General features: G+C 38.9%; 1 protein-coding gene across 13 annotated transcripts in view; it reads right to left on the bottom strand.

Moving 5' to 3' along the window:
* The window catches only part of LOC131686237 (AP-1 complex subunit gamma-1), a 78,673-nt gene that overhangs the window by 26,478 nt on the left and 25,836 nt on the right, over positions 1 to 26,359 (bottom strand). For 11 of the 13 annotated variants that reach the window (XM_058970494.1, XM_058970485.1, XM_058970484.1 and 8 more), the window contains exons 3-6: positions 10,661 to 10,722; positions 10,146 to 10,500; positions 9,837 to 10,075; positions 124 to 200 (exon numbers count right to left, since the gene is read on the bottom strand). In XM_058970494.1, coding sequence (XP_058826477.1) covers positions 124 to 200; positions 9,837 to 10,075; positions 10,146 to 10,500; positions 10,661 to 10,722 — 733 coding nt within the window. The remainder of the gene's footprint in view (positions 1 to 123; positions 201 to 9,836; positions 10,076 to 10,145; positions 10,501 to 10,660; positions 10,723 to 26,359) is intronic. The other 2 variants (XM_058970495.1, XM_058970497.1) reach the window with 1 other exon arrangement.

Below are 26,359 nucleotides of genomic sequence, written 5' to 3'. Positions count from 1 at the left end.
CCGAAACGGTCAGTTCATGACAATTCAATAACAACAACACATTATGAAAACCGATATACGTTCAAAATTTTCAAAGGGAAAATTTAAAAGGAAACAGAAGAAAACGTAATTCATAAAATTTACCTTTTTGAAGTGAGTTAGCGTATCCTGACTTTTTTCGCACATTTCTGTAATTAGCGTGACACCAGCGATGAGGATACCTGTGAAATGAACAAACAATTATTCAGCACGTTTAGCTTGCTTTTCATCGAAACCTACACACTTCCTTCTTGACTAACGTTAAAAATTATTCTAAAACAAAAATGTAGGGGAAAGTGGTCGGTTGTCGGTACCCCTACGTAACTTTTGACAGAAAGCAGACATGGACATTCTGATAAATATTATTTGTGTAATAATATATAATATATAGCATGATCTTTTTGTGCTGATTGCTGAAGCAAACAGACTCGAATGTTCTGTTATACAACCAATATATTTTTTGAACAAGTGAAATTTTACTTAAAAGTTTTTTTTTGATTATTTGCTAAGTTTTATGGAAAAAAGTAAATCGTTGCACGATGTGAATTTATTCTATTTTGTTATTCAACATTGAATGGCGCCGAAATGCTCGCCAAAATTTTGTTTGCCAGTTTTCAAAAAAGCTACTAAAATCGGTTGTTGGCACTCCGTTTTTGTGTCAAATGCTGGATCCTCAATAACCTAATCAATATGGGTATTTTTGGAACGAGCTTTACGAATAGATACCAGGGATCGATCTTTGGCACCATTCTGCAAACCAGGAAGGCGACTTCCGGTTTATCGTTTTACATTTACATGAAGAATGCCCACCTGGTCGTGTTTCCACCTCTAGGTAGCGCCATATATACCAGATTGTCATGACCTGAAAATTTAGTGGAGGAGCGGAGTTACCCTGTAACCCCGCTACCTCTTTGGCCACGTGCCGGTGTGGACTTCTATCTGATTTGTCTGAAGCTTTGGTAAAAAAATGGACTGACTGAAACTCACTCAATTGCAGTGAAGGCGATCCGTCACTTCATTAGCAGTGCGTAATATTCGAACCAGTTTTTCTCAAAAACATATTGTGGTTCTGATTAAGAATTATGTCCAAAAAGCCTTTGGTGGTTGTTGAAATGAATAAATATCCTTTTCCCTTTGAATCTTGATGATGTTCATCCATATTTTGCAATTTTTAGTAAATTTGCTTAGAGTACCGACAACCGACCAAATTTTTCAAAATGGTATAAAATTACCATTTTACTAAATTGTTAATAAATGTTTTCATGTTGACAGAATAAAGTAAATTCTTTCACCAGTTATTAGCTAAGGCCTCTAGCTTTCCATTAGTATGCTTATTCCCATATATTTTGCAATTGGAGTAATGTTGTGAGCCAAAACCAAAAATGTGCCGACAACCGAACAAATTTCCCTATATTTTTCAATATCTTCCCACAACTAGTAGAATCATCGCAAATTTACGACTTTAGAAATACAAGAAATAAATCTAATCTATCTAACCCGCTGAAGAAGAAAATAAAAACGTAGACGAGACAAGAATCCTGGTATCTAGTAATTTAGAAAAAAAAAAGTAAAGGAATTCTCATCGCGGAAATCTCTGAATTAAACTTTGAACACGTTTATAAATTGAAGAATCCTGTTGTTTAGTCATTAATTACATTTAGGGATAGACACAAACTTATGTTCAATCGTATTTATAGTCCAGTGGAAGTCAAATCCTGTGGCAACACTATTGAAAACTCGCTGAAGTCCGGTAACAGCGCCGCGCCGTGGCGACTGTAGTTGGTTCTACCAGAAGGTTATTACGAGAGTTATTACGTAGTGCTCGAATGCGGGTTTGAAGATCCAGGCATATTGAGTGTATCGTATGAACTGACGTTGGACAGCCTCGATTCTGTCAATCCCGTTCTGCTGGTATGGATTCCAAACAGCAGAACAATATTCTAACGTTGAGCGGACCAACGCGCAATAAAGTGATTTAAGAAAACGTCCCTAAAGTTTTTTTGCTATTCGGAAGATGAACACTAGCTGTCTTGATGCCTTGTTCACCTCGAAAGTGTTGAAGTCGGATCAGGTTGGGCTGTAGTGGCGTGGACAGTACTAGTATCAGAGAGCGCAGCAATGTTGTCTTTTGGAGCAGGTTGGAAGGTTCTTAAATCACTACCACGAACGGAATCGGAACGACTATTTTTCAAAGATTATTAAATATAGAATGTTACCACCTTTGGCAAAGTTTCTTGTAGTAGAATTTGCAACAACTTTGCCGAATACATCAACTCGCTATCTCTTATTACACGTTTCATTTGTATGTTAGAATTGCACAAAGAATCAACGAATGGGGCCTGGGAGTAGCAATCCATCCTCAATGTGCACGTTTCGAGAGTTCTATACTTTGAAATGCAAATAACAGCGCCGGCCACGTCCTTACAGTCATCGGGGAAGGGAAGAAATGTTAGTGCAACAAACGTTGTTATGGAGACCGTGTATACCTCTGCATCTCCACGTCAAATCAGTGATACGATCTATGCAACTCTCAGCAGTGTTATCATGTGTTTATTGCTCTGGGCAGCCGGCTTCCGAGAATTTGATAGATTTAACGTTGATTGAATAAATTTGCTTGGTTTGTAAAAACAGCAACTTCAGCTTCCGACAGCCGACAGTCGGGAGTGTTGCATATTCTTAATTGAATCAAACGGAAAGTGAACGATTTTATTATTATTCTTTGCTTGATTCCGATGATACGTGGCATTCCAAAAACAATACAATATAATGAAAAGCGATTACTTTTAGTGTCTCGACACATTTGACGATATAAGGTTTCGTAATACATGAATTATTTATCGTGTATAAATTTTGGTATTATTATTCATGATAAATTTGGATTGGCTTCTTTCTTCGCGGGCGATTGATTCTTGTGTTATAATAATTCGCGCGCGATGTTATGCTATCTAAGACGCATTTTAAACGGTATAAAAAAGGCCTACCGCAACACCTGAAATGACTAACTTTGTATGTTAGATATACAACCGATGACATGGGCTCTTTTTTACGCCCGCCGCCAGAACAAGACTGAAAACAATAAGAACGAAAAGAAACCAACTTGTCACTTTTTGCGTCAACAATCAAGCTACAATATTCCATACTCCTGGATAAATATGGTTAACGTGACAGTAATATAGTGAATTGAGTTCTTGTCGCCCGGGCTCACGAACACTTCTGCAGCTTCCTGGTTGAAAACAATCTCAAAATAAATTTTGACTTGACTTTGACATAAAAAGAGTGTCATAAATTCATCCGAACGTGGTATATATATATCGCTTTAAATAACCTTTTCGAAGTTATTCATAACGATCACGTTTTTCGCGTTTTAAACCAATGTGCAGGACCACAAACCAGGAACTGGACGAAATTCGGGAACAATGCACAAAAAAACCGAAACAGCGCAGATTGCTTACTTCAAGTGGAATCCGAACATTTCCGTTGTCACTCCATTCTAGGTTATCCGGACACTTAATTAGAATTCTAAATAAAGGGTGTACGGAATCAAACTGCATCACTTTCAAAGTGCAGTAACTCTTTTCCTTTAAGTAAATTCTATTGAAATTTTGGGAGAAATTAGTTCAATGCGTATTGCTAAAATTGTGTAAGTGTCCCTAGCAATTGTGCAACAGTTGTAAACGGAAGTGCATCATCGGCGTAAATAAAGTTTTCGTATGAGCCTAGAACATCCTGATCTCTCTTAGCAAGCACCTGGGGAATGTCCAATTTAGTCGTGTTTGGATCGTGTGTTCAAGTCGTGCTTTGGATCGGTTCAACGGACGTTTGAACGTCGGTAGGAAGGGAAAAAGTGGCCAAAATGGATATCCGTAAAGTGTGAATGATCACAAGACTCATGTAAAAGTAGATGTTCGGCAGCATCCTGGGCTCCTTTTCTTTATTGCTCGTCATAAGTTTCTACGTTCTTGAGAAAGTTAGAAGACAGAAGCTGTACAAGGTTGTCAAAAAAGACAAGATTTGGCAGGCAATTTGCTCGTGTGGAGCGGAGCACCCTGTTCGTGCAAACCGTAACAATCAATGGACAGGTGTTGTTCAAAGAATGCGTCTACTTTCACTTCTGTGATCTTACGAAGACCCTACGATGTTCTGGCGAAATGTAGCCTCGAATTCTGAAGCAGCACAAGGATAAAAAGGTCAATCTCATGCCAAATGATCTTAATCAGGGGCATCATGAAGCAGGTACTCTGGAAGCATCCTAGGAAATCGGAAAAATGGATTTCCATATAAAAAAGTAGGTCCAAACGATGCACGAGACCTGTGTGGATTGGGCTTAACATAACTATGCAACACATGCTTACCTTGATGCGTGGATACATGACACCAGATGTCGACTAGACATGAAGCAGTCGACAAAGCACGCGCGCCAACACCACAGAGCAGGTTACAGGTTGCCAACATCATTCGCGGCATTTCGTATCTACTACGTGGAAGAGGTAAGACGTTATTCCGCGGACCAGAGCAATGGCGGATTTTCCCTAGCGGCGTAGAAAGCCACACATATGAGCAGTGTTGAGAGAAAGGTACGTGCATTTCGATATGGTTTTGAAATTGAATAACACGATCATGGAAAAAACTACATTGTAATATGAAAGATTTTTCGTTCATTGTAATATGAAGATTTATAATAATACATTTTATTTTGGTCCCTTAAACTTTGAAAACGATCGGTCGAATGGGTAATTTTGACGAAGCTTTTCTTGTGATGAAATTTGATTCCGTACACCCTTTAGATCCATTCCAAAAACCAAATTCATGGATTAGAGATTTTATCTATTCTTCTATTCAGTTACCAATCTCTGGAATTTAAGTTTTCGAAACAACACGAAACTTGAATTCCCTTCTTCATTCTTGGTTGCTGAAGTATTCGATATACTAGTAATATGTTTTTGCTTGATTTTGTAAACCTCATGAAAATAGTAGGGGAGCCCGGGGCTAGTTGGCGGGTGGGGTAAGTTGGCGGAATCCCTTTTTCTCTGTTTCCATTAGACATATAGCGCTGCCTCTTCTTGTGTACCTCAAGTTATGTGAAACCCGTTCTCCAATGTGGTTTTGTTGCAAAACGATTTGTTTGGTGGAAGTTGTGGACGATATTGTGTTTTCGAGCATACCAAGTAAATTTTCAAAATTTTAAATACTTTGCGTTATTTAGGGTGATTTTTAATCTATTTCCCGAATGATTATATTTTTCGATAGCGCTTGAAAAGAGCTTTCAGTATCCATATAGATATTACATCTATCCACAAACAAAAGGTATTTTTCAAATAGCTTTTAATAAAATATGCAGTTGATGTAAGTTGGCGGTGCTGCACGCGGGGTAAGTTAGCGGTACTATTTTCAGTGCAAAAAAAGTCATTAAAAATTTTATTTCTGGAATTCGCTCCAAAGTAAGAAAATCTCTTTCTTGTATATCTCGCCAATGTAGGTGACATTTATTCTGGCCAATTGCATGAAGAATTTCGAAAATTTGCTTCTGAATAGGGAGTACGCATTTAAGTCAATATGCTGGAGTATTGAAACTGAAATATAATAGCAAGTGTCGGTTAATATACAGTTTTCTCGAAAAGACATTCAGCACGTTTCAAAAGGACCCTTGATATAATTCAATCTCTATTTGATTGTTAAGTTTTTGGCGTATACTTACATACCGCCAACTTACCCCGGGGCTGGGGCAAGTTGGCGGGTTTTCCGCGTCACATATTTTTGTCTCTAAAAATGGAGACAATGCATCAAACACTTTAAAAAAAAATTAGAGATATTGCCAACAGTCTGCTCTTTCATGCCGCGTGTTCTATTTTGCAAGATCTACCTACATCAAAGCGATAAAAATTGAAAACTGAAAACACCGCCAACTAGCCCTGGTCTCCCCTACAAATTTAAAGAAATTATTGCAAATTTTGTGGAAATTCTATGTAACTCACTGAAATTTTCTGAACTAACATGAAATACTACGATCATTAAGTAAACCCCGAGAACTAGAAGCCTTAGGGGAGTTCTTCAAATTTCATAGAAGTTTTGCAAGATTCCCAAACAAATACAGAGAGGTTGAAAATATCAACGAAAACTACAAATACTTTATACGAAACTCAAATCAGTCTTTCAATACTCAGGAAAGCCAACCATTGAATTATTTTTCTTTGTACTTCCAAATATCTTTATGGATGTTAGAGTAGCACTTTGAACTTCAGAGAGACGCTCTAAACCCTAGGAGGTGGTGATCCAAAGGAAATCGAAAAATCTTTCATACTACAAAGAATTTATATGAACTCGGGCAGTTTTCAAGAACTGCAGATTGTTTATGAAGCTCATTGAGGGTTGTTACGAAAAATGCGAAAATAAAACGCACTAGATTCGTGCAAGCTCAAAACACCACAATAGATCAACTCAATGGTTGCGGTGGTTCCAAATCCCAACAACAAGCTCAAAACAAAAACACTCCAGAACATTCCATTTGTAGAACATTTTTATCATTGTTGAAGTAGCAAACAAATTAATGCTAATTTCGAACGTGTATATGAGCGTATTTCGTTATTATTGATTTACGAATTCAAGTAACATCTACACCCAAAACCAATTGTAATAAATGTTGAAACATTTTTGGAAGCGCATCTTGCTGTTTATCCAGCCACAGCGCCATGCATTTTTGCATTTACTTCTGATTTACATCACCAAACACATATTCGGGGCACAGCATTTGAATCTGGCCGACTTTAAACGCCCTGCTTCTCTAAAATAGAATAGTATTTAGACATACTGTAAGAACCCTAGTTCGAGCCTGTGTCAGATCGAAGCATTATTGGCAATGGGCGAACAACCCCTCGGTCTTGCTGTCTTACATTCCGTCTGGTATAGATCGGAGGTTGAATCGACATTGTGCAGTAGTAGCAGTAGTAATAAGAAAAAATCTGCATGGTCTGGTTACCCAATGAAATAGACTCTCGGTTGCAGAAGGTGCTAGCTCTACCAATTTTACAATGATCTATTTCAGGATGACAGATACATAGTGCTACATTCCGAATTCTCAGGTTTTTTTCCCGTTGGCAAGTCCCTCTCAATTTCGGAGTTATGCCAATATTGCAATACCCGACCGATGAAAACCAGAGTTATAGCAATTAAGAAAGCGATCTTACATAGTTCATCAGTCATTTTTTTTTTTTTTGAAAACGATAGTCTTCTTGTTTGCTTAATTCCCGTTAGTATGTTCATAGTAAAATTGTCAGTTCCAGATTGTGTCATAAAAGCTTCTTCAACGGGCACAACATAAAAAAACGACTACGACGTTAGAAATCAAACTGACGACATTTTCTTGATTCATTGTTATGCGTCTGACGCTGTTCATTGGATAACAAAGGGGCAGACCAAGCAGCGCTCGCTGCTTGGTCGTATTGTACGGACCAATCATGGCGCAGATAATTGCTATCACAAAATCCATTATTTCCGTTATTTTTAGTAATTCTAATTACAAAATTGTGTGTGCATAGTTCCAATCAGATAGTCTATTTTTTGCTCTGTACAGCGGCAGATATTCACGTTTAAAAGATCGGGTAAAATTACGACCGAAAATTTTGAAACGGAATCCCTATATTGGAACATTAGAAGTATTTTACTTCAAAAAAGTGCGACAAACTGTTTATCGTGCGAATGAGCACATATTTCAACCTCTGCTCAGCTTCTGTTTTTTCCATCTGTAAGGCAAATGACCCTTATCTAGAAGTTTTTGAAGTACCTTCCTGAACACGTCCGAGATTTTATCCTTGCTGTTAAAAGCATCTCAGGACACCGGAGTATTCCATGCACTGATGGTGGGTTCATATAACATAACATAACCGAGAATCTCTGAATTAATGCATCATCTGGGTCACTTTAATATCTTCAAACTTTTCCTCACAGCTAATAGTGTCTCGTTGGAGGCTTGTGTCACCTCAGTGCTATTTCGCATTACCTCTTGTACTTGACCAAATCGTTCGGATCGTGATTAGGGGGCCTTCTACAATAATCTTCAATTTTCTGGAATACCATGGGGAGTCTGATCATCGCCATTGCCCCTTGAAGCAAATCGATTTGCTCCGCTTCAGTACTTGTTATCTCATATCTGAGCATGCTTTCCGGCTCTAAGACAGCATGCACGAAGAGTGCCGAGTATACTTCGCTCCACCGGTAAGCTGGGGACTGTCTGTTCTGTGTCTCCAGTTTTATGGACATGGTAGTTCCACATGCCCTAGTAAACGTTTTAAATTCGATTTGTGTAATTTCACGAGTGAAAATTTTTGCTTTGCCGTCAATTCTTCAATCATGGCCGATTGAACTTAAATTTTCTGCAGAAACTTTTTTCATGCAACCAATGTCACCAGTAAATAAACAAATTTTCGTCTCGCTCAGTTTCTGTTTTTATTGCAATTAAGCAAATAAATTTATACTAATTTACACCCATTCCATCGATTGTAGATCGGGCATTTAATCTTCCGACACTCCGACTGAGTGCACGCTGCTCTGAAAATCTAGCGAAATCGTCTTAGGGCACCAGCGGCTGCTCGTTCAGTGGGCCATAAGCGCGACTTCCGGAGAGTTAACGCAATAGTGCGGTGTCCGTTCGAATAGAGTGAGAATACGCATGTCATCCTAGTTCTGGAGGAATTAGTATGATCTGATATTAGAAGATTTGTACATTACGATGGAAACACTCCAAAGGACAACTCAACACTATAACAACTATCTCAAGCTGGTTCTGTCAGACTTTTCCAAGCATACATACATTTTTTTTCCGTTGATACGTTGTCACCAAATGCCCCCATTCAATTCAACAGCAATCAACCATCGTGGTGATAAAGCATGCATCTCAGTCAATTGGCATTTTATTACGTGAAAAACGAACGGAAGCCACATTCAACCATGACGACCGAGCTGATACAGCGGCTGTGCAATAACCGGTCATAAAGCTGATACGCGTGCCATTACTCATGTACATGCACGATTTCGCACGCCTTTACTCGGAGGCAATTACCGCACAGGGCGCCAATGTTGGCCAAAGAGGGACGGATCTTTCACCACCTACAACTCAGCGGCAAATATCGGCACCGTCACGGTATATGTACTCGACTTATAGTCGGTCATGTACCATTGTAAGCATGGTTATTCCTCACGTGCAAGTGGTCGGCCTAAAAGATGATAACACCGTTTTCGTTTCGTCATCAACAAAGCCCCATTGCCATGATTCAGACGAAACAGTTGTGAATGTCGGGTATCAAGTACCACTACTCTAACTGCCAGTTGGTCTGCGTTCGCTGCCGGTTGCTATGTAAGGAGTATCGCTATTTGCATCGAGTGCAAATTAATTCACGACCACTGCTACCCGCAGGCGGTAAAAACTTGGGGACTTCCTTTTTCCTACCCTCGTGTATGAATAAATTAGATCCAATTTACAATGGAAGGCATCGCTACCAACGTCTTCATCTTTGCTGTTGCTGCAATATGAGGGGCATTTCGGGTGGATATTATTTCTGGGCAAGAAACATGATACTTTGCAGTTTAGCATAGATTGAAAGAAAAACGCCGGAACTTTTCATTGCGGCATTCAACCATTTACTGTTCCGCTTCTTAGGTTAGTAAAATTTCTCCTCGGACTTGGCTCAGTTGTTAAAGCTATTCAAGCTTCGCGTTTGGTTTATCTAAGATCTACAGACTTCACCCCTGCTGATAAAAAAAAAATCCTTAATTGAGATCCCAGCTAAGTGGTACTCTCCCTTATCAACGTAAATGCTAACACTTACCGTGATTTTTCTCGTTCAGCAGCGACCGGGTGGCTGGGAGAAAAATTTCCATCAGCTCCGGCACCCGCTTGATGATTCGAAACGCACAGAGAGCCGCTTTTTTCCTAATGTATGCATTGGGTGAACGCATCAATTTCTCCACCTCTCCGGCTAAATCCCGTGCCATCTCCGGGGAGGCAATTGCACCGAGGGTGCACAGTGCCAGACCTACCACAAACTGTGTCGGACTGTTCAAATCACTAGAAGCGGATGCAAAGCAATTAGTTGTCATTTATCGTCATTAGCGCGACAAGAGCGTTTGGTACTTACTTTTTCAAACAGTTTGTGATTAGTAAATGCACGTCCTGTCGTTCATCCAGCAGCAGCATCGCGCCCAGGTAACCGATCCGCTTATCTGTGAACCGTGGGCTCGCGGTGAGCTTTAGGCACTCGAGCTGACCAAAGTGTGCCGGATAGCCGAGCATGTGAATGTAGAGTAATTTGGCAATGTTTCGACATCGCCACACCGAGTCCTCCTCGCGGAATGTGCTGCGGATGTAGGCGCACTCCCGATTGACCACCGCCCGTTCCTCGGCACCCGTTCTGGCAGCCCGGATCTGTCGGATCAGATCCCGCAGTCGGGTCGGCGTCGGGATGCGAACTGTTTTGAGAAGAACACCAAGGTCTAACGTTAAAAAGAATCAGTTCGAATGTTCCACTATTGAATGGTAAGTTATTCATGCTAACATTATAGTTATTTCGAGCGGTTTGGATAATCTAATCGAATATAGCCTGTAATGTTGGTGAACGGCAGTGTGTCAAATTGGAATCTGCTCAAAACTTACCTCGTTCTATAGTTTCATTGATGGCCTGTCTTATTGTGGCCATATTAAATGCTGGATTGAATCTGAAAGTAACAAACAGAGAGAAAAGGAACATTGATTAATCCCTAGTGTCGTGTTATGTCTTCGCTATCAGCAGTCATCAACATACTGTAATTGCATTCAATCATGTCAGCCACCTTCCCCACCTCTGACCGGACATCGGTAGTCATCAATAACCATCAGCCGTCAGTCGGTTGTGTATACGTAGTATGGAGTGTAGACACAACGATCAAATGTTGACCCAAGTGCGCTGTTTGATGACTCCCCCTGTTTTGACAACTTTGGCTTTCTGATGGTTGTCGTGTTTGTTAAATGCTAAAAGGTAGGTATTAATAACACAGAGGAAATGAGACTTCCTCTCTGGCTATGGAATGGTGGAAGCAAGTAGCGGAGAATGGACGATAATGACCTAAAGTTATCGTTTTCGTGTGAAAAATTGTATGTTTGAGCTTTTGGATCTTTAGAGCCACTAGAAAAATTTATATTATTGTGTTAAAATGTGTAATGTAGTTTTATTCATTCTTTGAAACATTGGCAAGCAAAATAAAAGTCGATTATTTCCTTGTCAACATACTTTTAAACGAGCTCAACTAGTCTGTTTTCGGTTCTTATTTGATGAAAGTTCGTGGAATTGTAATGCGAAATCATCGAAAGTGAACAAATCAACTGTTATCGGCGCAACGACCACCTGGAAGGGAAAGGTGGTAGGCATTTTCGAGGTTTTCTAAGAAACAACTGGTTTATCAAGCTATCTGTACCTGTGGTTTGAAAAGCAACATTTTCAATGCAACCAGAACCGTCAATCAAAACATTTACTCAAACGAGTTTCTGGAAACAACACGATTATTCCGTACTATTTGGCCATGTTTGGCATCCTGCCGTTACGAAAAAAAGGTAATGGAATTGTAGTATATGCAGCCAACAGAGTGCCGGTGATGCCAAAGGACAAGAACTTTCTTAACCAAGGGTTAGAGCTCCACTAAATCGAGAAATAATCCCAAACGAAATCAAAAAGAGAACCAAGAGCTGTTAGAAGCGGGAAGCAGTTAAAAGCAAACAGGCGGTTCTGGGGTTTCGGTTAACCAGATGCTTTGATGAACATTTTATTCTGAGTTCCTTAAAAAACAAATTGATTTTTTAATGAAAATTTGGAGAATTAACACGCATAGATTAAAAACGTCCCTAGTCACATCGCTAACGATTGACTCGGGAAATCGGGATTTTTCCAAGACCCTATGGATAACTGACTACACATCAATATCAATCATTTTATGTTTGTAGGAGTTTCTAATATAATAGCTTTGAATAGTAGAATTAATGCTGAGCCTAAAACGAACTGTTTGAGAAGGAAGGCCCAATAAGATCCCAAGTCCTTTTTTTTTTTCTTATTTCAGAAGTGGTCCAACTGAAACTGTAGAGTTGGATTCTCAGCTCTCTGTCGGAATCGCTCACTACAATTGCAAACGAGACGGGAAATGTTACCCTCTAAAACACTGCTTAGGGCTAATGCAGCGGGCCTTGATTCTGATCTGAGATTGCCGGTTAGGATATGCGTGGATGATCGCGATTGCGTGTTTGTATTATCGCGCGGAACACGACCAATTGCATGTGAACGGATTTGATTGTGTGGGCGTTTGTATATTGTGTGAACCATAGAACTTTTGCGCGGGCCGTAATTGTAATGTACGATTTAGATGGTAGAAGAGAGTGAATTAAACCATATCAAATCGTGATTTATCATGAATTTATGTGCAAAGTGAAAACCCGTTTTTATCAGCCCCTTGGTGAATTTTAGTCTGATAAAACAGACATTGATAAAATCGGGACATATATTTTTCTTTCTTTTTAAAAAACCTTAAAGTATTCTTCTTTAGTCCCTAGATATAACCTCATAACCCTTTTTGATTATTTTGCTTAAATTTCCCTTAAGAGGGTCTAACAGTGCAAAATTCATAAAAAAATTAAAATTTTATATAAGATAAGAAAAATATGCTCAAGAAAGGATTTACTCGAATTCAAGTTAAAAGGGACTGCAGAAAGTTCTTTATAGCAAGACTGTCATACGCTTATTTTATTGACAGTTGGATTGCCCATTACGGCTTTTATATTCATGCGTTCGGATAAATTTATGTCGTTCGCTTCGCACTTGGTTTTGAATCCGCAACTGCAAATTTCTTGCCAAATTTTCAGTTTACAGGCGAATTTATCGGTGAAATAAAATTGAATTTTCTGGGAACAGTACCCCGTTTTTCTTCCTGCTGAAGGCGGAATAGATTCACAATTGATGTACTTTTACGCTGAAGAACAAATTTTTACTATTCTCACGATTTTCGATCAGATTATTACACATTTCGTCAGCAACATTCACTGTACAGTAAGTAGACGATATCAAACATGTTGACTCATAATCGCCTATAACGAAGGAATATTAGGGACAATCATTCTAACCCCACGGTTTCCGAAGAAATAAACGTCCACTGTGTTAGAGATTCGCTTGACACAGCAAGGGTAGGACCCATGATACTCTATTCGCTAGATATATTTTAGTCCTATCAGTCCTACCTACCATTGAATCCTCGGCACGGAGATGGAGCTTTACTTAGAAACTCTTATCTTCAGTTGCCATGGCATGGGAGCAGGACTCCGGGGATAAAATCTTGATTCAGATACTTCAACCTGGTTGATGCTACAATTTTAGTGTAATTTTGTTCGGAGAAAGATAATAGTCTGTTGCTTTTAACCTCTCTAGTGGACCACAGTTGGCGAAAAAGACTGATATATTTTTGAGTGCTTTATTCGTAATATTCATGTAGTTGTCTAATTTTAATATCCCTGATGCATAAGCAGTAAGAGTCAGTTTTTTAAAATTTTGTCATTGGTCTTATTGATGTTCTCCAGTTTTGATGAAAATTTCAGCGTTTTTTTCCATGCGTTTATTTGACACGGCATTTGCAAAAGCTTTTTACGCCAGTTTCTTTTTTTACATAGCACGTTACAAAAATCCTTAAGACTAATTTTAACTATACTAGTAATTTGTCTAAAACTAACACTGAAATCACTTTATTGTTTGCTTTTTTCCTTACATTGTTATATTTCATAATGATCTAGTATTTTCGGGTGCATTTATTTACTTTTTTTCTGTTATTGTCTAAATTTAAAAACTGAATATTCCAGGACACTTTAATTGGTGAATGATTAGCCTTGGATGAGAGTATGAGGAGATGAATTTAATTAAATTTTAACAGACGCTGTTTTTAGAAAATGATAGATAAGTTCCATGTATAGAGGATCGCGATACGCCAGGATGTCTCTAACAGGAACATGGATTGGTCTTCCTCGGACTTGTAAAGAATCTACTAATTGTGATCTGGCTTCACGATATTCAGTGCAGGACCAAACAACATGCTCAATGTCATGGTAACCCTCTCCACAAGCACAATGATTACCCTCAGCGAGCCCAATACGACGGAGATGCGCATCTAAAGTATAATGGTTGGACATGAGCCTAGACATCACACGGATGAAGTCCCGACTTACATCCAATCCTTTGAACCATGCCTTCGTTGATACTTTAGAGATAATTGAGTGTAGCCATCGTCCCATATCTCCATTGTCCCAAGATGTTTGCCAACTAGCAAGTGTCCTCTGTCGAGAAGCGCTATAAAATTCATTGTAAGCGATGGGTCTTTCATATATTTCACCATCTAGTGCACCAATCTTGGCTAAATTATCAGCTTTCTCATTTCCCGCAATAGAGCAATGGGCGGGGAGCCACACTAGGGTAAATTTATAACATTTTCTTGTTAGGTTACTCAGAGATTCTCGTATCTTCCCCAAAAAGAATGGATCTTGATTATCAATCCTCTTTGAGCGTAGAGCTTCAATTGTGCTGAGACTATCAGTGAGGATAAAGTAATGGTTCGGGGGTAAAGTATTAATTATTTGCAAACTATAGTGAACTGCTGCTAGTTCCGCTATATAAACAGAGGCGGGTTCTGCAAGTTTGAGAGAAATTGAAAAATTATTGTTGAAAATACCGAAACCAGTGGCCTCACTGATTCGTGACCCATCAGTGTAAAACATTTTAAGGCAGTCTATGTGTTGATATTTACTTGTGAATATTTTAGGGATCTCCCGCGAGCGTAGATGATCCGGAATTCCACGAATCTCTGCTTGCATGGACGTGTCGAAGAATAAAGTGGATTCAGGAGTATCTAGTATATTGACGTATGTGGGAACATTCCTAGCAGGCGTTATTTCTTGTGACATGTGATTGAAATACACTGTCATGAATCTGGTTTGGGGTTGAAGCTCGACAAGTCTTTCAAAATTTTCAATTACCAGTGGGTTCATAACCTCACATCGAATAAGTAAACGAGAGGAGAGATCCCAGAATCGGTCTTTTAAAGGAACAACTCCCGCTAGTACTTCAAGACTCATCGCATGGGTCGACTGCATGCAACCTAGGGCAATTCGTAAACAACGATACTGTATCCGTTCCAGTTTAATAATGTGAGTGTTCGCAGCTGAACGGAAACAGATGCACCCATATTCCATTACTGAAAGTATTGTTGTTTGATACAATCTTATCATGTCACTTGGATGAGAACCCCACCATGATCCAGTTATTGTTCGCAGAAAATTTATCCTTTGTTGGCATTTCGTTATTAGATACCTAATGTGGCCTCCCCGTGTGCCTTTAGAATCGAACCAAATTCCAAGGTATTTAAAAGTCAGAACTTGGGGAAATTTCAGCGTTTGTTGGTGCATATGTAGGATGAACTTTGGTCAAATATTAAAGTCCTACTTTAAGGAGAATTGGTATAAAATGTGCACTGTAAATTAGTTCTAAGAAATTTTTTTTCGAGAGTTGTCCTACTGGAACTGTAGAGCTAGTGTCTCGAAAGGGCTCCGCGTCAGAATTACTCACTACAATTGCAGACAAGACAGGCAGTATCACCCACTAAAACACTACTAAAGACCATTTTTTGTTAGAGGAAACTTTACCACTGCGACCACTATTCAGGTTATGTTTTGTGGCTGCTCTTTTTTGCTCTACATGTTACAAATTGCCCTAATCCAATGTAGTTGTGGAAGCGAGTTATTTGTTTGTCCACATGTGTCGACCCAACCGGGTAACATATTATTAATGTAGCTAAGGATCTGCTTGGGATAGGTGTGCCATACCTCGTGAGGCGTCATAGGATGCCTTCCGATGTATCGCTCCCTTCGAAGAAATAGTACTGAACAATGGCAGAGAATATGTTCCGAGCTCTCGGGCTTGTAGTTACAGAATCGACAATTGTCATCTTGATTTTTGCCAATATTTTTCAGATGATACTTAGCAGGACAATGTCCCGTAGATAAACCTGTGATTATACGTAAGTCTTTACGTTTTAGATCCATTAGTTTTTTGGCCCTCGTTGTATCTGGATGTATGAATTTCTTAGCTTGTCGAGCACCTTCTACGTTACGCCAGTCGTTTAGTAGTTGGTCTCTTGACCAAGCCGCAAATTCTAGTTTAATGGCACAGGTAGATATACCTAGAAATGGTTCTGGTCCAACAAACGTGTTTGATGAACCACGCTTGGTTAATTCGTCAGCCACTTCGTTACCATCGATTGCTTGGTGGCCAGGTACCCAGAATATCATTACTTTATTCCGAGCTGCCAGTTGTTGTAAAGATGTGATGCACTCCCAAACCAGTTTGGACTTACATTTCGACGACTTCAATGCTAACAGTGCTGCTTGGCTGTTCGAGAAGATTGCGATTTTTGCAAGCCTGTAGTTTCGTTTCCTACAGACCTCCGAGCAGGTGTATATTGCATATAACTCTGCCTGGAAAACTGTATGCCACTTTTCCATTGATATCGCTTCATTAATTCTGGGTCCGTAGATTCCCGAGCCTGTCAGCTCACCTATTTTAGAACCCATTCTATATGGATGTATTGTACTTTGAGGTAGTATGGGACCTCCTACATCCAATATCTGACAATCCACTATGTGGACCTCATATGTGATATCGGTTTAGCCCCCATTTAATCTTGAACTGTAGTTAAGACAGGGTTTAGTTTGAGCTCCTTTATTAAACTCAAGTGGCCATTTGGACCACCACACAATGGAGGCGACACCTATTTCAACACTGTTGCTGTTGCCGCGTTGGAATAGCTAGAGCAAAATCCATTTCGAATATTTGTTGTAGCGTAATCTTCGCTTTATTTAACAGGTGCCTAGTTTCCTTCCTAAGTGTTGCTAGATTTTCGTTCCACCAAGGAACTTTGACATACAGATCCCGTTACAAAAGGGGAACTGTCATCATAGGCGGTTATGATCCTCTTTTGTAGGTCGTTTGCTACCTTAGACGGGTCGATAATGTCCTTACTAGGTGGAATTGATTCCGTAACTTTTTGAATGGTCAAAATTTGGTCTACCCAAACTTGACGTCTTTCTTTTTATCGCTTATTTGCAAAACCTGAACACTTCTCATTTTGTAGATAGATGTGCTTTATTCTGATTTTGACATTTGCTCTTTAATTACCATTATCCCGAAGGTATCAACGAATGCTTGGTTTAAGGGGTTGGATGTGAACCGGGACTTTATTCGTACGATGTGAAGGATCATGTCCAACCATTACTCGATTGACGCGCATCTCCGTCGTATAGGGCTTGCTGAAAGTAATCATTGTGTTTGTGAGAACGGCTATCACGACATCGAGCATGTTGTTTGGCTGTGCGCAGAGTACTGTGTTGCCAGGTCCCAACTAATAGATTCCCTTCGGGCCCGAGGTAGATCACCCTATGTGCCAGTCCGGGACGTCCTGGCAAGCCGTGACCACCCCTATATTTTTCTTATCTATATCTTTTTGAAAACCATTGATGTCCAAGTTTAATACATTTTACCCTCTCTCATTCACAGTAGAATCTCACCAACCTATCCCTGTATCTACAATATGGCATTGCTTCACGAGTCTTCGGTGCATACCCTTCTTGATAACTGTCTATCCAGAACATCATGACATACCGCACATGCAGATGATATAGAGTGCCAATAATTATCCGAAATATCGACCCTCCCCTCGCCCCTGCGATTACAGGCTGGAAACTACAACACTACAACAAAGTGTGCATATCCGCCACAATGTTCAATCAGCAAACGACGATGTCAATTACACAATATGTATCCCACTTCCTACCATTTTCCTTTACTTACATAAGAGGGGAGCAAGCCGCCCCTAAATACGGCTTTCCCTTCCCCCACTAACATGTGACATGTAATTAAAAAAAATGAATTATCGGCCTCGTTAAGCTAAAGCATTTGGGCCTAAATAAACGTATTTAAGATAATTTTGCTCTTTAATTATCAAAATGGCGTCCAAGCAATAGGAACAACAATAAAATCATTTTGTTGAGTTTTAGCGTAAGTACCAGTACTTTATTTGCGACTTTTTTGGTGATATCAGACGGGGAAACACATCGAAATAGTGATATAAATGAAAGTAATTATGTGGAAAAATTACCAATGACAAAACCCTAATACTATCCCTGGGCTATTATGATGTCCCAAGAATACATGATTATCGCATTGGCAACAGTGATCGTACCACTCCCTCTAGAGCGAGATCAGACACAACCGCCGCTACCACCCAATTTGATTTGATCTATTTAATTTCCACGTTCTGGTATCCAGCGCTCGTAGGTTACGAAAATCTTGAAGATGACACGTTAAGTTGGTAAAAACGTTGAATGTGACCAAATCAAGTGTCACGAACGTAACGGCAACCAGGATGAGAAAGGTGGCAGACATTTTCAAAGCAAATTTACACGAACTGGTATTGGGAAAAACGCCTGCTATCTTTAATGAAACAACACCATTATTTTCTTGCTGCTTTGGTCAGGTTTGGCATCCTCCCATTACGGTAAAAGGCAATGGAATTGTATTAAGCGAACGATTGTACCCTATATGGCATAAGGCATTTTGCATAAGGTCATTTGGTATAACGGTCGTTTGGCATAATGGCCGTTTGGTATAAGTCATTCGGAATAATGGCCATTTAAATTTTAAAATAAAATGCTGCTGCCTGAAGTGGCTACGCCATTTTCCTTTCCGTGCTTATGCCAAACGACCCTAATGCCAAATGACTCCGCAATGTAGCTGTGCGAACATAATCATTGATAATATTTGTGTGTGTTAATACTAAAGATTATTTTACATCTCCAGTGTTGTAATTCTTCGTTGTTGCTTATTATCTAATAAGAGTTGCTTATGAAGTGGTAAGTAGGAATTCATACCAATTCGACCCATATCAAAACCTCAATAACATGATAGCCATCATTGCCGGCCGCCACCATCTCCATCGTTCACGGGAAAGGATAGAGGATAAGGTAGATGGGAATTGTTGATGCTCCACCTACTTAACGGAAGGTAGACAACTCATCAGAAAGCGATGCGACCTATAAACCATGGTTTATTAGGTAGTAGTTTAGTTGGATTATTCGATCACTCGAAGAAAGAAAGATCTTGTTTAGTTTTTAGTTCTTTTTTAACTCTGGGTAGCCGGCTACCGAGAGTATCCTTCATTTTCTAAACAAAAGCAATTTGAACTCCACATAGACGACCGTGAGAGTATTGCCTAGAAAAGCTAATCCTATCTGCATAATGGTCCGGATCACTATTTATTGCGACAGTATTCAGACAAATTTCGCTATGCCTTTTCTACGATATATTTATTAGGTTGAAAACTACCGAGTGATGACACGTTGTACAGACAAAAAGTTATAATAGCTCGAGGTGTTAGAAATCAAGGAATGTATTTCCTATTGTCTATATCGGATTGTTTGTGAACAGACGCGGCGAATTTTCAGAACGTATTGACCCGTGATCATCGATACTAGTTAGATTAAAGTCTTATTGAGGCTAATTTCCGAACGACTATTTATTGAGAAAAAATATTAATCGAGGGTTGAATACAAATCGAACCTACAAAACAAAATCAAGAAATAATTTTGAGCTCCCCAAAATAACCATTAACTGTAACGAAAGACTCACTCTGCAGTTTCACGCGCGCGTCGTTTGTCTCCCTTTCCTGTCAGCATACGACCACTGATCCGAGCCGATCTTCGCTAATGCTACTCCCGCTCGAAACAAAACTGAGAAAGGCTCTAATCCGTCAATCTGTCGAATTGAACGAGCTAAAAGCGGTTGGGGATAGAACCCAACCCAGTCCCGAGTCTAAGCAAAAACGGGAAAAGGTGGCCTGTGCTCCGGTAGGCACCGCGGGGAGGTAAGGGATAGGAGTGCTGTATCAGTGGTGAATGGCGACATAGACTGGCCTCATGTTGCACGATAATACAGCTTTGCCAACCATCACCAGTGTTGTAATTCTTCGAAAGACGAACTCGGAATACCACGTTACCGTACTAAAGTGACTCTATATACGAGATATAGAAAGTGCGGCATCTCACCTGAAATTACCCTACACGAAGGGGTTTGCCGTCATAATCACTCATTATTATTGTAAACGAGACGGGAAACACTACCCACTAAACACTTCTTATCTGATCTGAGGTCGTGGGCTTAGATGTGTGTAGATGATCGCGATTGCGAGTTTGGGTTTGTAACCAGTTTTGTGATATAGCACAGGGCATGAGCGTTTGCATGTAAACGGATCGGACCACGTGGGCCTATGTATGTCGCGTGAGCTATAGGATGTATGTGCGGACCGCGATTCTAATCAAGAATGCGGCTGTATTATTTGTTTTCGAGAGTCGTCCTAGTGGAGCTGTAGAGTTAGGGTCTCGGAAGGGCTCCCCGTAAGAATCACACACTACAATTGCAGACGAGACAGGCAACGACGTCCACTAAAACACTGCTTTAGGCCAATTGCCGTGATTCTGAATGTGACATTCATTGTACGGTTCAGGTATGTGCGGTTGTAGGGACTTCACGATCGCGTGTATCATCGCGAGGGGCTCAAGTATTTGTACGTTCGCGTGTATAAATTCTATTTTATGACCGTGTGTATATTCTCGTGTGTTCTTAAATGATCACGTGGTGTACGGTTCAGATACTAGAAGAAAGTGAGTTCTTCCATATCACTAGAGGTCAAGTCGCCTTGGAACATGTTGTCTAGTTCAATGGTTTTCAAACATTTTTGTAACATATACCTTTGTGAAAAATGTTTACCACCTCGTCAGAGTAATTTTTATTTGGATGAATACCGCATTTTTTTCCATTTGAAGCCTGTTCCTAGAGACAATCAGCCATCATCTCAATTCATGAAACACTGTAATACTATATAAATAAAATATCCAATGTTAGAATACAAGTTAAGATTTGCTCCATTCAAACGTCTAATTTAACCCCGGTTGAAAGCACTGACCTAGTGGATATGAGCGTTATTTTTTTATTGGTCCAACTGAATGTGTGGACCTAAGATTACTAGGACGGAGGTTAAAGTTTGCCGGACGTGACCGATTCATGATAACGCGACACGGGCGTTTGTGGGTCGCGTTTCAGATCGCGTTTGTAACTTCGTAAGTACTAAAACGTTCACCTTATTACCTAGATGTGCATTGATGATCGCGAAGGGTTTAAGCGTTCGTATGTTAACGTGCTTATCTCATGTGCTTGTATGACATCGCGGGAATAAATTCTATTTTATAATCGTGTGTCCATTGACATATTCGTGTGTGTTCGTCATTCGAATATTTAGTTTTCGGTGTACGGTTCACATTCTGACAGGGAGTGAGTTACCCCATATCACTAAAGTTCCCGGTCATGTCGCCATGTAACGTGTTGTCCGACACTGAAGACGTCAACGAACACACACATCTCTACCGTTCAATAAGTATCGTAAAAGCACCATTCCGCGCACTTTCACAAAACGGTTTTTACCATATTTTACCTTTAAAAAATCGGTTCCGACAGCATAAGTTATTAAAGTGAATTTACGCTTGTCCGGACATGCCGCCGACTCATGAGATTCGCATTTAATACCAAAAGATCCGAACTCCTGCGTTGCAGAAGACAAAGAGTTAAGTAGTCGGGAGACTCTAAGCTTGCTCATATGACCCTACTCCATGCTTTTCTAAACTTTCTTACTTCAAATCCTTGAGTACTATGGCTCTTAATATTGAAATATTGAAAAATATTTCACACCTTCCAGTCCCTTGCTAATTAAATGTCGTTACAATATAAAAAATTTAAAAAATAGATATTCATGTTTTATCATTGGAATATGACAATTTTGAAAAGGGTATAAGTCTTTGCAATAACCTAATTGAGAAAATGTGCGCATGGACGATTTTAGGGTAAACTTGGGGCTAAACGTTTTTCGGCCTTCTTTTTTACCCTGGGTTTTTTCCCAGTCCATTCTCCAAGATCTATGAAAAATACGAGTTTAGCAAGATCGAAAAGCTTCAATTATATAATTTAAATTGTTGGGAAAACTTGAGAAACTCCTGCTAAAAAAATTCCAAATAATCTTTCAACTGTCGGCATTCTTAAGAATCCGTATAATAACATAATACTCATTACTAGAGTGACAAGAAAAAAATGACCCCTATCGGCACACCCATTTTCAAGTTTTCAAGTTCTACCAGGAGTGTGCTCCAAATTTGAACCAAATCGGATAAGTGGATGTAAGTGAAATGTAGAAACATATACGATAAATTGCTATTTGAAACTGTTATATAACTATAAAAAACCTTAATTTATTTTAAATCAGTTACCAATTCATTGTACCTACCAGAAGCTGCAACGCTAGCTTGATATTGCACAACTTTTAATAACATATTTTAAGGTCAAATCGTCAAACAAACCCTATTTCGCTTCCTAGAGGAGCAATAAATCACGCAAATTTATAACAAGGACAGCAAGTCCAGCATATTGTTCACCAGCAGCCAGCATTTTTATTGCATTCTTCCGGCTGTGAGTCCGCAAAATTGAGTCGTAAAATTGAAGCCTCCGTTTCATGGGTCGTTTTTCTATTCCATTCTTCGGCTCACATTGTTAAATCCTGGGAATGTAGCCAGACACGAGCGAAGCGGTCAGTTCATATGGATAGTTTTATGCCGGGTAAATGGGAAACAAGCTTGCAGTGTCATCAATTCGCTTTAGCATCAGTTCCAATCCAAATATTCAATCGATTATGCATTTAAAGGCGCAATATTCAATATTAACCGGTGGTAGGTTGATAACAATCTGTCATAGTAAAACATTATTGAAGATAATTCCACTCACACTTGAGAGAAATGTTTTAGTTCCAGATGTTTACGGGAGTCCAATACTACAAACAAAATTGTTGCAGTTCGTTTCGAGTCATTGTATTTTGTCAGCCATAGGCAAATCATTGTCTGTCGGTGCCCAGTACAAACATCTAGATTATAAAAGGTTTATGGCAATGAGAATTCACTGTAGACAAACCGCTGATCCCGTAATCCAATTCTGTGTTTATTAGGGTAAACTAGGTGGTGTCTCGTAAGTAAATATGTCTGTTAGAGCCGAAATGTAAACCAAGCTTATCTTATCGTTCAAATATTTCACGAAGAATTAAACTTTAAATATTTGTCAGGTAGCACGTTTTCTCAGATATATAGAGGACAATAGAAAAAACAAACATAGGCACTCTACGGCCGATGATAATCTCGGAAAGCTTTCATGTCTAATCAAATTATGAGTATGTCATTATCACCTATAGTGACAGGATGTAATTTTCAAATTTTTGTAACCTTTCATCGTTCCTGACTGGAGTCAGTAACTGGCAGTTCGAAAGAAAATTAAAGAAATACTTTGATTACCAAATGTAACAAGTAAAATATAGAAACATTTGAGACTAATTTCAAATTCTTCTTCACATATCTTCACAACATATTCATAAAAGCGTCAGCTTCGATTTCGTCGGTAAGCCTTCTAGTGAAACGGAATATAATTTACAAGTGCCATTCACCAAACCACACCTAACCCAGCCTGACCGTTGGCAGAGTGTTTCACCCCACAAGTGCCAGATTTATTATCCGAAAAGTTTAATGCAATCAATTAAGTGAATAATTTTAATACCTTTCAACTCAAAGGGAGTACAAGTCCCATTCGAATCGATTGTGTTAGCCAGCAGTTGAACTAACTTTGAAGTTGGCAATTCCAGCACAATCGTGAAACACCCTACTGACCGCTAGCTTAGAGGGAGAGAGATGAAGAGAGCATAGAGCGTACATAAATCCTGCATCGCCATCCTGTCTGACTGGAGTTCAAACTTGATTAATTATTCAACGTTCCGCTTGTCTGATTCAGTACTGCAAGCGTTGGATGCAAATGTGCAAACTTTTGAACAGATAAAACTGGTTGAAACGAAGAAAAAAGTGCAGTAAGAATCACAAGAATTATCTGACTAGGAGTGGGAGTACTATACCGGTTCAGTTTAATAGCGAACCATAATTGTTAATCGCACATTCAATGGAACTTATTTCGCTATAGGAATACATAAGCTGACCAAATCTGCCGAAAAAAATCCGTACACTATGCCCTGAGTGTGGTGAACGATTACGCTTCGTTACTGAAAGGTGTTCGGATTTTTTCGTCAGAGTTGTTCAGATTACGGATACAGGAAGCAAGCCAACCTGTGAGTTTTAAATATAACGTCTAACATATAGTTCTAATATTGTGTTTGAGTTTTTAGACCGCACTACGTTAGGTCGAGCGGGACATTTCTCGGAAGAGACAGGGTTTGCCCGCATACCTGTGATCTCTTCTTACCGACATACTCCAAGCTAGGGTTTATCTCATCCTAAGTAATTTGCAGTAGAGTAGCCTCGATTCTAATTTCCCCTTCACACAAATACGAGCGTTTCACTTTTATCACGCCAATTATACTATACATGTGACCAGGGTTGTATTATAGAGCAAGGCTCGAGCGATTACGCTAGTTTACAAAATAAAAATAAAAATAAAAATAAAAATAAAAATAAAAATAAAAATAAAAATAAAAATCTGAACTTCAATATTCGAACAACATTTCTGATGTCAAATTTCGTGGTCAATATTTTAGTCAACATAGAGCCATCCTAAAAATTATATTTTTATGGGAAATTATAGCCTGCTAATAACCAATGAAAATAAGCACTTATTGGTTTAAATCTGATGGAAATTGCAAAAGTTATTCAATTTTTTTTTAAATGGAGATTTTTGTGTTTTTTTGGGTCAACTTATTGAACCGTCTCGATTCCAATTTTTTCTAGGGTTTGGTTCATAATATATGAGGGACTCTCTGTCAGAATTCTGTTAAACAAGTAAATGGAAGTTTTGAAATATTTTAAAGTGGAGTAATATTCGAACTCGTTTATCCAAATGATACCAGACTTCTGATAACAATAATTTCAGGCTAAATAAAATTATAAGTCATCGAATGATTGGTATGCAATACTGCTTGTACTCTTTACAAGTTTATTACATAAAATAACACAATAACATGATATAAATTTCGTTGTAAACTAAATCCTCACATGTCATAAAATTCGTTTTTGAACCGCTAACTGCTCAACTGGGTTTTGTACAATGTTAATACAAACTATACGAATCTGTAGATATATGTGATACCTACTACATACGTCAAGTATTATAAAACTAATAATATGTAATTTGTTTTCCTTCATAGAACAACTAGCAATTCGTGTTTTAAAATTATGTAGGACATCGAACAAGACTTATTTTAGGTTTAAAATCTCAAAATCTGATCTTCAGAATCATTTGAAGAGCGTAGAATATTTTTTAATTGCACTTAGATGTTTTACGCAATATATTGTAGTATATTGAAGTTTTGTGAACCAGTACAGTAAAATCGATACATCGTGGAAGCCAGTGTGAATACAATATAATTTCAAATTATAAACTTCAAGACGTTTTAATAAGTAAAATTAATTGTTAGTAGAACTAAACGTGACGAAATCGGTGAATAAATCATCATTCGTGAAGCTAGTGTCCGAACTTAACATTTTGCACCGTCATAAGCTTCCGATGTGTGTATCAAGGCGTTGTGGAGCGTGAGGTTTACAACGTATTTTGAGGATATACGATTCTGTATGATGTATGTAAATATTAGGCGTATTTTTACTGCCAAATTTTTTACGACATTACTCCACTGAGCCTGTAATTATTGTCAGAAGTCTTGAATCATTTGGATAAACGAGTTCGAATATTACCCCACATTAAATTCTCTCAAAATTCTTCAAATTACTTGTTCAACAGCATTCTGACAGAGAATCCCTCATATATTATTAAACAAACCCTGGAAAAAAATTGGAATCGAGACGGTTGAATAAGTTGACCCAGGGAAATACAAAAATATTCGTTCTACAAAAAAATGAATAACTTGCACAATTACCATCCTATTTAACCCAATAAGCGCTTATTTTCATTGGTTAACAGGCTTTAATTTCCCGTAAAAATATAATTTTTATGATTGCTTTATCTTGCCCAAAATATTGACCAAACGCCCATTTTTCTTCAAAAAATGACGAAAAATTAAGAAAAATATCAATAAATTCGTAAATAACGCCAGAACCAGCAGTCGCACTGTAACAAAATGTTCTAACGATCGAAAGTGAATTCGATTACCTTTAATTCAACAATATAATATTTCATATCGATGCACTACAAGCGAAGATATT

This window comes from Topomyia yanbarensis, chromosome 2, assembly GCF_030247195.1.
Source record: "Topomyia yanbarensis strain Yona2022 chromosome 2, ASM3024719v1, whole genome shotgun sequence".
Taxonomy (NCBI): domain Eukaryota; kingdom Metazoa; phylum Arthropoda; class Insecta; order Diptera; family Culicidae; genus Topomyia; species Topomyia yanbarensis.
This window is presented reverse-complemented; position numbering and strand designations above follow the sequence as displayed.